This window comes from Salvelinus fontinalis, chromosome 18, assembly GCF_029448725.1.
Source record: "Salvelinus fontinalis isolate EN_2023a chromosome 18, ASM2944872v1, whole genome shotgun sequence".
Lineage (NCBI taxonomy): Eukaryota > Metazoa > Chordata > Actinopteri > Salmoniformes > Salmonidae > Salvelinus > Salvelinus fontinalis.
The window spans coordinates 37,135,908-37,151,391 of NC_074682.1; the positions used below are offsets into that span (position 1 = coordinate 37,135,908).

Below are 15,484 nucleotides of genomic sequence, written 5' to 3' on the forward strand. Positions count from 1 at the left end.
TACACCACCCGATGTCACAGGAAGGCCAAACAGATCATCAAAGACAACAACCACCTGAGCCACTACCTGTTCACCCCACTATCATCCAGAAGGCGAGGTCAGTACAGGTGCATCAAAGCTGGGACCGAGAGACTGAAAAACAGCTTCTATCTCAAGGCCATCAGACTGTTAAACAGCCATCACTAACATTGAGTGCCTGCTGCCAACATACTGACTCAACTCCAGCCACTTTAATAATGGCAAAATGTATCACTAGCCACTTTAAACAAAGCCACTTTATGTAATGTTTACATATCCTACATTACTCATCTCATATGTATATATTGCATCTTGCCATCTTGATGTAATAAATGTATCATTAGCCACTTTAAACAATGCCACTTTATACACTGCTCAAAAAAATAAAGGGAACACTTAAACAACACAATGTAACTCCAAGTCAATCACACTTCTGTGAAATGAAATGAAATGCTGGAGATCATTTTGCAGGGCTCTGGCAGTGCTCCTCCTTGCACAGAGGTAGCGGTCCTGCTGCTGGGTTGTTGCCCTCCTACGGCCTCCTCCACGTCTCCTGATGTACTGGCCTGTCTCCTGGTAGCGCCTCCATGCTCTGGACACTACGCTGACAGACACAGCAAACCTTTTTGCCACAGCTCGCATTGATGTGCCATCCTGGATGAGCTGCACTACCTGAGCTTTTTGTGTGGGGTGTAGACTCCGTCTCATGCTACCACTAGAGTGAAAGCCCCCTCAGCATTCAAAAGTGACCAAAACATCAGCCAGGAAGCATAGGAACTGAGAAGTGGTCTGTGGTCACCACCTGCAGAACCACTCCTTTATTGGGGGTGTCTTGCTAATTGCCTATAATTTCCACCTTTTGTCTATTCCATTTGCACAACAGCATGTGAAATTTATTGTCAATCAGTGTTGCTTCCTAAGTGGACAGTTTGATTTCACAGAAGTGTGATTGACTTGGAGTTACATTGTGTTGTTTAAGTGTTCCCTTTATTTTTTTGAGCAGTGTATAATGTTTACATACCCTACATTACTCATCTCATATGTGTATATACTGTACTCTATACCATCTACTGCATCTTGCCTATGCCGTTCGGCCATCACTCATTCATATATTTTTATATACATATTCTTGTTCATTCCTTTACACTTGGGTGTATAAGGTAGTTGTTGTGAAATTGTTAGGTTAGATTACTTGTTAGATATTACTGCATGGTTGGAGCTAGAAGCACAAGCATTTCACTACACTCGCATTAACATCTGCTAACAATGTGTATGTGACAAATAAAATTTGATTTGAAGAAGGAGAGTGTTACATCAGATGACCTGGCCTTCACAATCACCCGACCTCAACCCAATTGAGGTGGTTTGGGATGAGTTGGACTCTTGCAGAGTGAAGGAAAAGCAGTCAATAAGTGCTCAGCATATGTGGGAACTCCTTCAAGACTGTTAGAAAAACATTCCAGGTGAAGCTGGTTGAGAGGAATGCCAAGAGTGTAGAAATAAAGAAACCCTTTTGACCGGTATTGTATGTGATCACTGTGCATGCTCACATGTTTGTGTGTGCAGTACATGTTTTTGGTACAGATTTTAATGTGTTAATTTGCATGTCTTGATATCGGTCTGTATGCTCTTTATAGCCAGATATGTTAATGTGTTCTATGTAATTGAATTAAAGACATCAAGGGAGTAAAACACTGTGGAGTGTATTTTAAGCTGCTTAAGGTCAGATGGTATGTTTTCCTCTGTCATTTAATTGTGGTCAAGTTAAGCTTTTGGGGAAATTTTTATTAGAGACTGATCATAGGTCTATAGAAACATGTGTTTGTTTTTGTGTACATGTGAACGTCTTTGTCCATTGAATGATCTGTGTGTGTCTTCCAGGTTCCTGGACTACCTGTCTGACTTGTGTGTGTCTATGAACAAGTCTATCCCTGTAACCCAGGAGCTCATCTGTAACGCAGTCCTGGACCCCACCAACGGAGACATCCTCATAGAGACTAAGTATGCCTCCTCGCCTCTCCATTCCTCTACTCTTTTCCTTTGAAGAATCAATCAATACCTTATAGAAACATATTTTCTAAACAGTTAACAATATCCAGTGGTTGTTGGCCTATAGTCTATCACAGGTTGTTCTAGTATGGTAGAAAAAGAGCTCGATATTCAGTGCAGTGCTACTCTCTTTAGTGAAGTGTGTTCAGTTGGATCTCTTTCAGTCGTACAGATCAAGTTGCTCAAGGTGACAATATGATGGAGGTGTTTACTCCTGGAGCACCCACACGATGACCTTGAGCTCTACAGAACAATGAGTCCTCATGGTTGTCCTAATGGACAGTGCCTTCAGAAAGTATTCACACCCCTTGACTTATTCCACATTACCATCATGCAGCACAGGATGGTCCAGCCTGCACACACAACCAGGTTTATGGTTAATAATAATATTATATGGTATGGTCATTTAGCAATATACAGTGCCTTCAGAAAAGGCACATTTTGATGTGTTACAGCCTGAATTTAAAATGAATTAAATTTAGATTTTTTTTTTGTCGCTGGCCTACACACAATACCCCATAATGTCAAAGTGGAATGTTTTTCCAAATGTTTACAAATGAATTAAAACTGCTGAAATGTCTTGAGTCAATAAGTATTCAACCCCTTTATTATGGCAAGCCTAAATAAGTTCAAGAGTAAAAATTTGTTTAAGTCACATAACAAATTATATTGACTCGCATGATTTTTGAATGACTACCTCATCTCTGTACCCCACACACAATTATCTGTAATGTCCCTCAGTTGAGCAGTGAAATTCAACCACAAAGACCAGGGAGGGTTTCCAATGCTCACAAAGAAGGGCACCTATTGGTAGATGGGTAAAAAGAAAAAAAGCAGACACTGAATATCCCTTTGAGCATGGTGAAGTTATTAATTACACCTTGGATGGTCTATCAATAGACCCAGTCACTACAAAGATCAATACACCCAGTCCTTCCTAACTCAGTTGCCGGAGAGGAAGGAAACCACTTCGGGATTTCACCATGAGGCCAGTGGTGACTTTAAAACAATTACAGAGTTTATTGGCTGTGATAGGAGAAAGGTGAGGATGGATCAACATTGTAGTTACTCCACATTTCTATCCTAATTGACAGAGTGAAAATAAGGAACCTGAATAGAATACAACATATTCTAAAACATGATTCCTGTTTACAACAAGGTGCTAAAGAAATATTGCAACAAAAAAATTGGTAAAGCAATTAACTTTTTCTCCTGAATACAAAGTGTTATGTTTGGGGCAAATCCAATACAGCACATTACTGAGTACCACTCCATATATTCAGTCATAGTGGTGGCTACATCATCCTGTGGGTATGCTTGTAATCGTTAAGGACTGGGGAGATTTTCAGGATAAAAAATAAACAGAAGGGAGCTAAGCACAGACAAAATCCTAGAGGATAATCTGGTTTAGTCTGCTTTCCACCAGAAACTGGGAGAAGAATTCACCTTTCAGCATGACAATAACCTACAACACAGGGCCAAATCTATCCTGGAGTTGCTTACCAAGAAGATGGTGAATGTTCCTGACTGGCAGAGTTAAAGTTTTGACTTAAATCTGCTTGAAAATCTATGTCAAGACCTGAAAATGGTTGTCTAGCAATGATCAACAACCAATTTGATAGAGCTTTGAAGAATTTTGAAAAGAATAATGGGAAAATGTTGCACAATCCAGGTATGGAAAGCTCTTAGAGACTTACTCAGAAAGATGCCAAATGTGGCTCTACGAAGTATTGACTTTTATTAATTAGATATTTTTCTATTTCATTTTCAATACATTGTCAATAATTTCTAAAAGCATGTTTTCACCCTGTCATTATAGGGTATTGTGTGTAGATACTTTTTTTTTAAATCAATTTTGAATTTGAGCTGTATAACTCAGCACAATGTGGAATAAGTCAAGGGGCATGAATACTTTCTGAAGGCACTGTAGTAGAGAACAACATGTAGCCATTCAGTAAACGTCTGTTCTTCCAGACAAAACAATGCTTCCCGACTGCAAAGCACTTAATATCTCCATGTGTGCCATGGCTTGAAAGTGCAAGGCTTGCATTCATTTGTACCTATGTGTTCTGTTCTCAGTGCTACAAAAAGGAAGAGGCAGGTTTACTCTCAGAACTCCATGTGAAGCTTTTTGGTTCAACCAAAGTGTATTCCCGAGCTATATGAGGCCGATGACGTGGATTAAGGCAGCCCCCCGCACCTCTCTGATTCAGAGTGGTTAAGTTAAATAAGGAAGACACATTTCGATTGAATGCATTCAGTTCTGCAACTGACTAGGTATCCCCCCTTTCCCCTAAATGTGTTAGTAGTGTGTATCGTCACGCCAACATGTTTGTATGTACCTCAAGGATGGTCAACTGGCTGTGTGTGCAGGCTTTTGTTCTAGCCCAGCTCCAACACACCTGATTCAGCTAATCCGCGTTTGGTCTTAAATTTAGACCACATTTACTTTACCAGTGTTTCCGAGCAGGGCTGCTACAAGACTGGTGCTGTCCAGGTTTGAGATCATACTGTTTCCACTCCCTGAATAGTCATGGTTGTGATGGGTGATTGGGTAATCTGAACCTAGATCTGTGGCTAGAGGGCCTAGCACTGTTCCTCTCCTCCCCAGACTGGTGCTGTCTTAAGTTTTGAAATCAGGGCTGCGGTTCAAACTCATAAAAGACACCCTCGTTCACTTACCCTCGCCTTATGCCTTTGGGGGAATCCCCGTCACCATCTTGGCGGGCGGTCCAAATGATTAGCCAAGCAAGGGAAGTTTGTAACGTAAGCCCCTCAGCCCTCGTTTTTAGTCAGCTTTGCGAGTGTACAATTATGTTCACTCCGGGGCCTGAAACTGTACGATGTACAATTGTACATCCGCTAAGAAAAGTCAGCCACACTTAACAACATCAATGGAAAAGTCAACATACAAGTGTAAGTAAAAAGGTTAGAAATTGTGCTACTAATGCACACGACAGCACAAACACATATCGTTAAGGTAATTATGTTTTTGTTTGGTTAGCTTTTGGAAATTGTAGAAATAAAACATTTTCCTTCTTCAGAAGTTCCAGCTAGGCAGGCTAACGTTAGTTAGCTAATTAATTTGCTAGCTATCATACAGTAGGCGTATATTAATAATTATATAGTTAATATAAGTGGACATGCAATCATAATTGACTGTAGCGCATATAAAGCACCCACAAGCTACCAGTGGCTGAAAACACAATCACCGTGTAAGGGTGGTCCATTTAAAAAATCATTCCTTACTCCCTTGCCCTGCAAGTGTATACTCGTCACACTTCATGATACGTCATCAGAGGGGATAGGGTGTGTCTTTTAAGTGTTTGGACTGCTGACCAGATGTTGTTTCCCCCCTGATAGTTATTGCTGATAGGGTAATCTGATCCTAGATCTGTTCTTATAGGGAAAACTTCTCCCCTCCCCAGATTGGTGCTGTCAAGGTTTGAGATCGAGGGAGCGTCCATCGGAGAGAACTCAGTGGAGTCTGAGGAGGACGAGGAGGAGGTGTGGCTGTTCTGGAAGGACAGCAGTAAGGAGATCAGAAGTAAGAGCATCAGAGAACTTGCCCAGGATGCCAAGGAGGGCGCCAAGGAGGACCAAGAGGTGGTCAGCTACTACAGGTCAGAAACAACACCCGGCCTTTTCTCCTCTTTACTGTCTGTGACTGTAGACGGTCAATAACTTCTGTGTTGGTCGAGATGCTAGTGTGTGTATATGCTGGTTTCATCCTTGCTTTTGGAAATGGGATCCTGCACATTGGGAGTGGATGAGGTAAGTACCCACTCCCTCTCCCCTTAGAAGTTCCTATGAGTACTTGGAAAAGGTCCAATATAAATGAAATCATTCATAGTCCACTTTTATTCTGAAACTAATGATATGAATTGATTATTAAAATACCAGGAAGTAGAGAACCAGTATGCACGATTAACCTTTCTGTTTGTTGTCTCCCTCCTTGCCTCTGTGTCTCTAAATATCTACGCAATGTTGCCCCTGTCCCTACGCCTTTCTCTCCCAGGTACCAGCTGAACCTGTTTGCGCGGATGTGTCTGGATCGTCAGTACTTGGCCATCAATAAGATCTCTGGCCAGCTGGACGTGGACTTGATCCTGCGCTGCATGTCTGATGAGGACCTGCCTTACGACCTGCGCGCTTCCTTCTGCCGCATGATGCTGCACATGCATGTGGACCGCGACCCCCAGGAACAGGTCACGCCTGTAAAGTATGCCCGCCTCTGGTCTGAGATCCCCTCCGAGATCGCCATTGACGAGTGAGTGGCAGGGCCGACGGCCTATCAGGGTTGGGGAAAGGATTTAGTAGCTGAAACAATGGCCTATCAGGGTTGAGGAAAGGAATGACTATCATGTCCAATGGCCATCAGGAAGGGAGTAAGTGGAGTGTAGGAGTGAATACAATGTCATAGCCTTATCAGTCTTGTGTAGTGTGAGAGTAGCATTAACATGGTAAGAGTTAGTCATAAGTTGTCACCTGTCCCCTACCTGTATCCCTTGCTACCAGCTATGACAACGACGGCACATCCAAGGATGAGATCAAGGAGCGTTTTGCCCTGACCATGGAGTTTGTCGAGAACTACCTAAGAGACGTGGTGTGTCAGAGCTTCCCATTCGCCGACAAGGAGAAGAACAAACTAACCTTCGAGGTAATTGGTCAGTCCATCTAGAGACTCAACCCCTATTGGTCATAGCAGAATGAGTCTCAGTAGGACATGGATTTGCACTAGCTTTGTTCTCTCTTCCCATTTCTTTCGGTCTGTTCCCAGGTAGTGAATCTATCCAGGAACCTCATCTACTTTGGCTTCTACAACTTCAGTGACCTGCTGAGGCTGACCAAGATCCTACTAGCCATCCTGGACTGTGTCCACGTCAGCACCATCTTCCCCATCAACAAGCTGGAGAAGGGAGACGAGACTAAAGGTAGGGCACAGTAACACACTGCCCCCCAGAGGGGTGAAAGATCAAACATCAGTGGGGCTTGAATAGAGTTGCAAATTTCCAGAAACATTCCTAAAGTTCCCAGGTTTTTCTCAGAGATTCTGGGATTTTGCAACCCTGAGCTTGAGCATTATTCACCCCATGGCCAACAAAGGACCGAACAATTGTGCTCTCTAATACATGATGGATGGCCCAATCATGTGTGCCTGCGTGCGTTTCCAGGCAGTAACGTGATGCGCTCCATCCACGGAGTGGGGGAGCTGATGACCCAGGTGGTCCTGAGAGGAGGGGGTTTCCTGCCCACCAACCCCATCAACCCCCCCAATGGGGACCAGGTCAAGACCCAAACAGAGCCGGAGAAACAGGACATCCTTGTCATGGACACCAAGCTCAAGATCATAGAGATACTACAGGTAGAAAGGCACACACACACACACACACACACACACACACACATCACTATCGATGCATACATGCAGTGGACATACTGTATACACTCCTTTGCAAATGTCCTTCCCCCGAACTTGGTTACCCTCCTTATCCCCAACCACTCATCCATATCCCCCATTGCTTATCCTAATATAATCCCTCTACTATACAATAGTCTTACTCATTTAGTATGTGTCATGTTCCTCCCGTCTCTCTGCAGTTCATTCTGAATGTGCGTCTGGACTACCGGATCTCCTGTTTGCTGTGCATCTTTAAGAGGGAGTTTGATGAGAGCAACTCCCAGTCAGATCTGTCTATAGCAGGAACCCATGAGGGACCAAACAACATGCCAGGTGGGAGAAGAATTCATCTTATGGCAGCCATCACTTGGCATGACACCTCTTTGTGTGTTTCTAAGGTCACTGAATTGTTTTCTCAGGAGCTCTGGACTTTGAGAACATAGAGGAGCAGGCAGAGGGGATATTTGGTGGAAGGTAACTGTTGTGATACGCTAAACCTGCAACAATTAGTCTGGCTCATTTCAGTTCATTTTTCATACTTGACATGGCCAATTCAGTTTGTTGTGTGTGTTTGTGAATGTGTTCAAATATGTGTGCTTGTGTGCCCACACCCAGTGAGGAGAACACCCCGTTGGACCTAGATGACGATGGTGGTAGGACCTTCCTGAGGGTCCTCCTCCACCTGACCATGCATGACTACCCTCCCCTGGTATCCCGAGCCCTCCACCTGCTCTTCAGACACTTCAGCCAGAGACAGGAGGTTCTACAGGCCTTCAAACAGGTACTCTACTGCTACCCACCCACCATACAACTAGTATACTGTATATACTAATGATGCATAGGCCAGGGATAATTTTGATCCGCATCTGACCTGCAGTAAAACATGTACTGACCTTCACCCGCCTAATGTAATATAATAGAAATGATGACCCACATCTCATTTAAAGTAGCCAATTCTAAATGCATGAGCAGATTGTATAAACAGAAAGACCAGGGTTTTGAGCTGATTCATGCATCACAAAAGCATACGCATTAGCTATACTAATTTGCAGAGGTGGGACACAGTCATTGTTTTACAAGTCACAAATAAGTCTCAAGTCTTAGCACTCGAATCCCAAGTCAAGACGAACAAGTCTTAAGTCAAGTCTCAAGTCCTAAACTTTGAGTTTTGAGTCCTTAACAAGTCATAATGTGCTCTTCACCAAATGTAATACCATTTCATATTTTTAACAAGAGTAATAGTTTGTATAATACATTTACGCAAATCATGAATGCTTTTAAAAAATATATATATTTATTACTTTCCAAATAAACTTTATATGTCCATGGAAATACATGGGTAGCCTTGAGAAAGACCCGCCCCGGCGCAATCGTGCAATGTAGGCTTGTACACAATCGCCCAACCTTAACACACACACTCTCTCTCTGTGTGGTTACAGTAGGCTAACGTATGTCAATGGTTTCAGGAACAGCAGTAACATCAGGCAGGATTTAGGCTACCAACTGCCTAGCCTGTTGTAGCTCAATCTTGGGTGCAATGATCACGTTCCCGCACTGACTGACTGTATGGAGGCTCATTGATTTAACGTTACGTTAGCCTACATGATACACCAGTAAAGTAATAAAATATATAGCTGTTGGCTATATTAGCCACGACTTACCGTTCTTTGTGCAGCTTCAAATGTCAAACAAAGTTGGAAGTTGTTGCACCTCCATCTGTAATGTTCTTCCCGCATGTTCTGCAAGTTGCAATCCGTTTTTTGTTGTTACAGCATAGTCTTTATTTCCGAAAATAATAATTTGTGGTATCATCTTTCCAAGGGCTCCATCTGAATTCACCTGCCGACGTTCCTCTGCACTGCCACACACAACTTTTTCTCAGCTGCCACAATTTGATTGGCTGCTGTCCAATTCAAACTGTAATCTGTTAAATGAAGAATTGATGCGCTGCACACTTTTTTTAATAGCATCATTTTTAATATTTGGGCTTGGGGAGGGTATCAAGTCAGTTCAAGTCAAAAGGCTCAAGTCCAAGTCTAGTCACGAGTCATTGGTGTTAAAGTCAAAGTCGAGTTGCAAATCATCATATTTGTGACTCGAGTCTGACTCGTGTCCAAGTCATGTGACTCGAGTCCACACCTCTGCTTATTTGGACATATTATTATGCACTTATTGTGTGTTTTTCTGAATACGAATGTCTGCTAAATGACTAAAATGTTAAATATAGTCCTATTAGTCATACTGTCATACATACAGAATAGTCATACCATTACACTGTGTATCCTACCAATGACCCCATTACTCACTTACCTAATATTCTTAGAGTAATTCCAATTATCCTAACAGACTATAAGTACCCGGTAGGGATTTAGTCATGCTTGACCAGTAAATGACTCCATGACCTGACCAGGAAAACCTGTAGATATACACTCAAACTAGGGCCCAGAGTTGATCCTAGTCCAGTCACATGACCAGGTAAAACTCTTGTTCATCTCTAATCATAAACACCATGCAACCATCCCACATCTGGTATCCTCCATACTGGTGTCCTACTGGTGTGTTGCCCATGCCTCCAGGTCCAGTTGCTGGTGACCAGTCAGGATGTGGAAAACTACAAACAGATCAAGTCAGACCTGGACCAGCTACGCTCCATTGTGGAGAAGTCTGAGCTGTGGGTCTACAAGAGACTGGGGCCAGACGAGGGCATGGACACTGGGGAACACTCTGCCGAGTCTCAACACAAAAAGGTACGGTAGTAGCCCGAGAAGGTACAGTAGTAGATTCAGATTCAGAGTGTTTGATAGGCACATGTACAGGGTTGCAGGGTACAGTGAAAATGTTATGCTTTGAGCTCCAACATGCGGTACGGTAGTAGTCCAAGAAGGTACGGTAGTAGTCCAAGAAGGTACGGTAGTAGTCCAAGAAGGTACGGTAGTAGTCCAAGAAGGTACGGTAGTAGTCCAAGAAGGTACGGTAGTAGTCCAAGAAGGTACGGTAGTAGTCCAAGAAGGTACGGTAGTAGTCCAAGAAGGTACGGTAGTAGTCCAAGAAGGTACGGTAGTAGGCATCCACAGAAAAGGAGTTAGCCACCTAGTGCTTAGCTCTATGTGTTAAACTATGGCAATAGAGCGTTGGTGTTAGCCTGCTAGCTATCTTTTGGGAGAGATGCATTGGCTAATGGTCTTATTCTTTAGGGTGACTCCAACTCAAGTGGCTCAGACAAACCAAAGAAACCAGAGAGCACCAGCAGCTACAACTACAGAGTGGTGAAGGAGGTGAAGTCTAAACAGTCTTTTTAACTTTTCATTATACTGTATTATCATATAGGTATGATAGAGATAGAGCTATGGTTAACATCGTGAAGCTCTATCTACGTGTGTGTGTGTGTGTGTGTGTGTGTGTGTGTGTGTGTAGATTCTGCTGCGTCTCAGTAGGCTGTGTGTTCAGGAGAGCCTGTCCGGCAGGAAGAGTAAGAAGCAGCAGCAGAGACTCCTCAGGAACATGGGGGCTCACACCGTGGTGCTGGAGTTACTGCAGATCCCCTATGAGAAGGTACTGTGTTTGTTTGTGTGGGTGTGTTTGTAGAGGTGTGTTTGTGTGGGTGTGTTTGTAGAGGTGTGTTTGTGTGCTCTCCATCCTTTCATCCTCGGTGTTGTCTCCAGGGGGAGGATGTACGTATGCAGGAGATCATGAAGCTGGCCCACCAATTCCTGCAGAACTTCTGTGCAGGGAACCAGCAGAACCAGGCCCTGCTCCACAAACACATCAACCTGTTCCTCAACCCTGGGGTGAGACAGACTACACTGACCCACCATGACCTCACCACTGTTCTTACTCTTACCATGACATTAACACTGTCTTACTCTAACCATCTCTTCTACTCTTTCTTTCTCTCTCTCCCTCCCCCTCTTCTCTCTCTTCCCCCCTTACAGATCCTCGAGGCAGTCACCATGCAGCATGTCTTCATGAATAACTTCCAGCTGTGCAGTGAGATCAACGAGCGCGTGGTACAGCACTTTGTCCACTGCATCGAGACGCACGGCCGCAACGTCCAGTACCTCAAGTTCCTGCAGACCATCGTCAAGGCCGAGAGCAAGTTCATTAAGAAGTGTCAAGACATCGTCATGGCTGAGGTCTTTTTTCAGTAATACCCTCAGCATTTGTATTTGTCAACGTTTCATTCTAGTTTACTCTTTTCAAGACAGTTAATTTGTCATTCTAAAATAATTGTCTATTTCTACAACTTAATACCTTAATACCAAATCATATGCAACTCAAGTCGATCACCAACTAATCCTATTTGGACATATTTGACCATCCCTTTTCAACCTACCCTGTACTCTCTATATTTTTATTGCTTTTCTGTCCCTCTCTCCTCCATAGTTGGTGAACGCTGGCGAGGATGTGCTGGTGTTCTACAACGACCGTGCGTCCTTCCAGACCCTGGTGACGATGATGCGGTCAGAGCGGGACCGTATGGATCAGAACAGTCCTCTGATGTACCACATTCACCTGGTAGAGCTGCTGGCTGTCTGCACTGAGGGAAAGAACGTCTACACTGAGATCAAATGTAACTCTCTGCTGCCTCTGGACGACATAGTGAGGGTGGTCACCCACGAGGACTGTATCCCTGAGGTGAGCTGAGGAGATGCAGGATGGAAGATGCAGAGAGAGAAGGGTGGCGATTAGGGTTAGACTTGAAGGTCTATAGCAGGGGGTTATGGGTCCCCAAGACATCACAAGCCAACAGTACCAATTATCAACTAACCGTCCCCACAAAGGCCTGTATGCCCTCGTCCCCGTTTCACTCTTGTGGACAACTAATTGTCCACTAGCTGTCATCTTCTCTGTGTTAGACAGTTTTGAGCCTCACTCTATGGGAACAAACCCAGTATAACCATGTCAACTAACATCATGCCACTGTACTCCAGCCCAGGCCAAAGCTACAATCAAGATGCATTCTTCATCATTGTAAAACAACTCCTAGGGGCATAGACAGGGTGTAATGATGGTATTTAATCCTGTCCTTCCAGGTGAAGATAGCCTACATCAACTTCCTGAACCACTGCTATGTGGACACAGAGGTGGAGATGAAGGAGATCTACACCAGCAACCACATGTGGAAGCTCTTTGAGAACTTCCTGGTGGACATCTGCAGGGTGAGGGACAACACTTACACAATAGTTCTATGTCTGAATGACTGATGAGTTTGGGTCAGGGTTTCAATTAAACTAATTTACAAGGCATCATTGGAGCACAATAGTATAATTATTAGCATAACCCAGTTTATCCTCCTGTACTGTACTATACTGTATGTAGGCCTGCATTCATTTCAGTATTCAGACTGTGTAGATGTTATAATTGCAGTACAACTGCAGGTGAAACAGGAATGAGTTGTGGTCACCTTCTTGACCTTGTGACTTCTGCAGGTGTGCAACAACACGAGTGACCGCAAACACGCCGACACGGTCCTGGAGAGCTACGTGACCGAGACAGTCATGGGCATCGTGACCACCTTCTTCAGCTCACCCTTCTCCGACCAGTCCACCAGCCTGCAGGTAACCACTGGCAACCAACAACTAACCACTATGTTATCCATTTTACATGATTGTGTTGACCGAAACCAAACTGTGTTGGATCAGATAGTTTCTTTTCACATTGTCTAAACCGTCCTGAAAGTGGTGGATGTGCAACCAGGCCGGCTCAGTAAAGCTTGGTTTGGCTCGCCTCAGAGTAAGACAGTGCTAATGTCATGGTTGAAGGTTTAATAATTACCAAAAATCTATCTCTGTAGATAGTGTAGCTCCCAAGAGGCACCGGTCTCTCTCCTAACATAGCCCCTCCCACAACTAGCTTATGTTCCCTTTAACCCCCAGCCCCCTCCCTCTCTTTCATCACTTCATTGTATAGTGTAGGTGGCCAGGACCATGTTTGTAAATATGGATAGATATACTAAGTCACCAAATCTACATTTAACCACATATGCATACAGTATGCCCCCTCCCTCCATTGACATAACCTAATGGTTTCACCCCACTTCCTTCTCCACCTACCAACCTATATGGTGAATCCATTTCAATTCAATCACTTTTTGACAGCACCTCCATTGATTTGAACAGAACCATCCATACATATTTGACCATTGTAGAAGTGCTCAGAAAGTGGATTTTTTAACCTTAATGCCAAAACATTCAATAGATAAAGGTGCTCAAATTTGACCCATTTTGCATACCCCACCATACCATGAGACAGCCATGTGTTCTTCACTGGAAAAAATCAACAGTTGAGTTTGATATCATTTTAAAGCTTACTAACAGGGTCAGTCAAACTATTTTATAATTTCTTGAAAAACATGTTTTTTAATAGAAAATTTACTTTTTATCCTTTAACATCAATTATCTAAAAGCGTAAACTCCGATTTGTATTTTATTTTTATATACACATATGTTATTGAGACACAACATGCTCTTGAATACAGGGTGGGTGTCATGTTTTGGCTGATAAATGTACTAACATGGGAATAACACACCAGAGAATGTTGACTTGAAAAATGGCGATAATAATGGTGATGATAATGGCGCCAAAGGAGATGGCTGCCGTTTTACGATCCTGTAACCAATTGTGCTATTGTGCATGTTTTTTCGCAAGTTATTTTGTACATAATGTTTCTGCCACTGTGTCTTATGACGGAAAAGAGCTTCTTGACATCAGGGCAGCGATTACTCACCCCATACTGGAAGAATTCTTCAATGAGTCTGTAACGCTCGTCTTTCTCCTCATCTGAAGAGGAGCAAGGATCGGATCAATATGCAGCATAGTTTAAAGACATAATCACGTTTATTTAAACGAAGACGAAAAACACTTGAACAAACTACAAAATGACAAACGACGTGAACAGACCTGAACTTGAGAACAAAACACATGAACGCACGAACAGGACGGAACACACGAACGAACGAAACGAAACAATCCCGTGTGGTACAATCACCCACAAACAAACAGTGAGAACAGCCTACCTTAATATGGTTCTCAATCAGAGGAAACGTAAAACACCTGCCCCTAATTGAGAACCATATCAGGCTAATACATTGAACCCAACATAGAAACACATAACATAGAATGCCCACCCCAACTCACGCCCTGACCATACTAAACAAAGACAAAATAAAGGAAATAAGGTCAGGAACGTGACAGTCGGACAGGAAGGATTTACTTCGGAAGCCCAACAGGGCTCTCATCCCCATCATTCGCAGGAGGAAAAGCCGGAGATATCGTGGACGACGGTCCGGGTGCCTTGTAAGGATCGACGGTCCGGGTGCCTTGCCTTGTATCTGTTGCCGAGAGGGTAATCTACCTTTACCATCGGTCCTATTAGTCAACGTACAATCAATCGATAATAAAATAGACGAACTACGAGCATGTATATCCTACCAACAGGACATTAAAACTGTAATATCTTATGTTTCACCAAGTCATGGCTGAACGACAACATGATTAAAATACACCTGGCGGGTTTTAAGCTTTTTTGGCAGGATAGAACAGCGGCTTCTGGTAAGACAAGGGGCGGCGGACTATGTATATTTGTAAACAACAGCTGGTGCACGAAATCTAAGGAAGTCTCTGTTTTGCTCGCCTGAGGTAGAGTATCTCATGATAAGCTCTAGACCACACTATTTACCAAGAGAGTTTACATCTATATTTTTTGTAGCCGTCTATATACCACCACAGACTGATGCTGGCACTAAGACCGCACTCAATGAGCTCAACGGCCATAAGCAAACAGGAAAACGTTCATCCAGAGGCAGCTCTCCTAGTGGGCGGGGACTTTAATGCAGGGAATCTCAAATGCATTCTACCTAATCTTTATCAGCATGTTAAATGTGCAACCCGAGGGGAAAAAACTCTAGACCACATTTACTCCACACACAGAGCCCTGTCGATGTTAACTTCTTGCCGCACGGATCCCTTTAGCGGGATCATTTTCGTAAACAACCGCTGAATTGCAGAGAGCCAAAT

The 15,484-nt window shown here is 43.4% G+C and overlaps 1 protein-coding gene across 5 annotated transcripts in view; it reads left to right on the forward strand.

Moving 5' to 3' along the window:
- Positions 1-15,484, forward strand: part of LOC129815445 (inositol 1,4,5-trisphosphate receptor type 1-like) — a 168,299-nt gene that overhangs the window by 55,124 nt on the left and 97,691 nt on the right. For all 5 annotated transcript variants that reach the window (XM_055869289.1, XM_055869284.1, XM_055869285.1 and 2 more), the window contains exons 18-34: positions 1,900-2,019; positions 5,496-5,690; positions 6,086-6,337; positions 6,586-6,727; positions 6,848-7,001; positions 7,242-7,432; positions 7,669-7,801; positions 7,888-7,942; positions 8,084-8,249; positions 10,045-10,215; positions 10,663-10,743; positions 10,883-11,020; positions 11,131-11,256; positions 11,401-11,601; positions 11,852-12,103; positions 12,502-12,627; positions 12,898-13,026. In XM_055869289.1, coding sequence (XP_055725264.1) covers positions 1,900-2,019; positions 5,496-5,690; positions 6,086-6,337; positions 6,586-6,727; positions 6,848-7,001; positions 7,242-7,432; positions 7,669-7,801; positions 7,888-7,942; positions 8,084-8,249; positions 10,045-10,215; positions 10,663-10,743; positions 10,883-11,020; positions 11,131-11,256; positions 11,401-11,601; positions 11,852-12,103; positions 12,502-12,627; positions 12,898-13,026 — 2,632 coding nt within the window. The remainder of the gene's footprint in view (positions 1-1,899; positions 2,020-5,495; positions 5,691-6,085; positions 6,338-6,585; positions 6,728-6,847; positions 7,002-7,241; positions 7,433-7,668; positions 7,802-7,887; positions 7,943-8,083; positions 8,250-10,044; positions 10,216-10,662; positions 10,744-10,882; positions 11,021-11,130; positions 11,257-11,400; positions 11,602-11,851; positions 12,104-12,501; positions 12,628-12,897; positions 13,027-15,484) is intronic.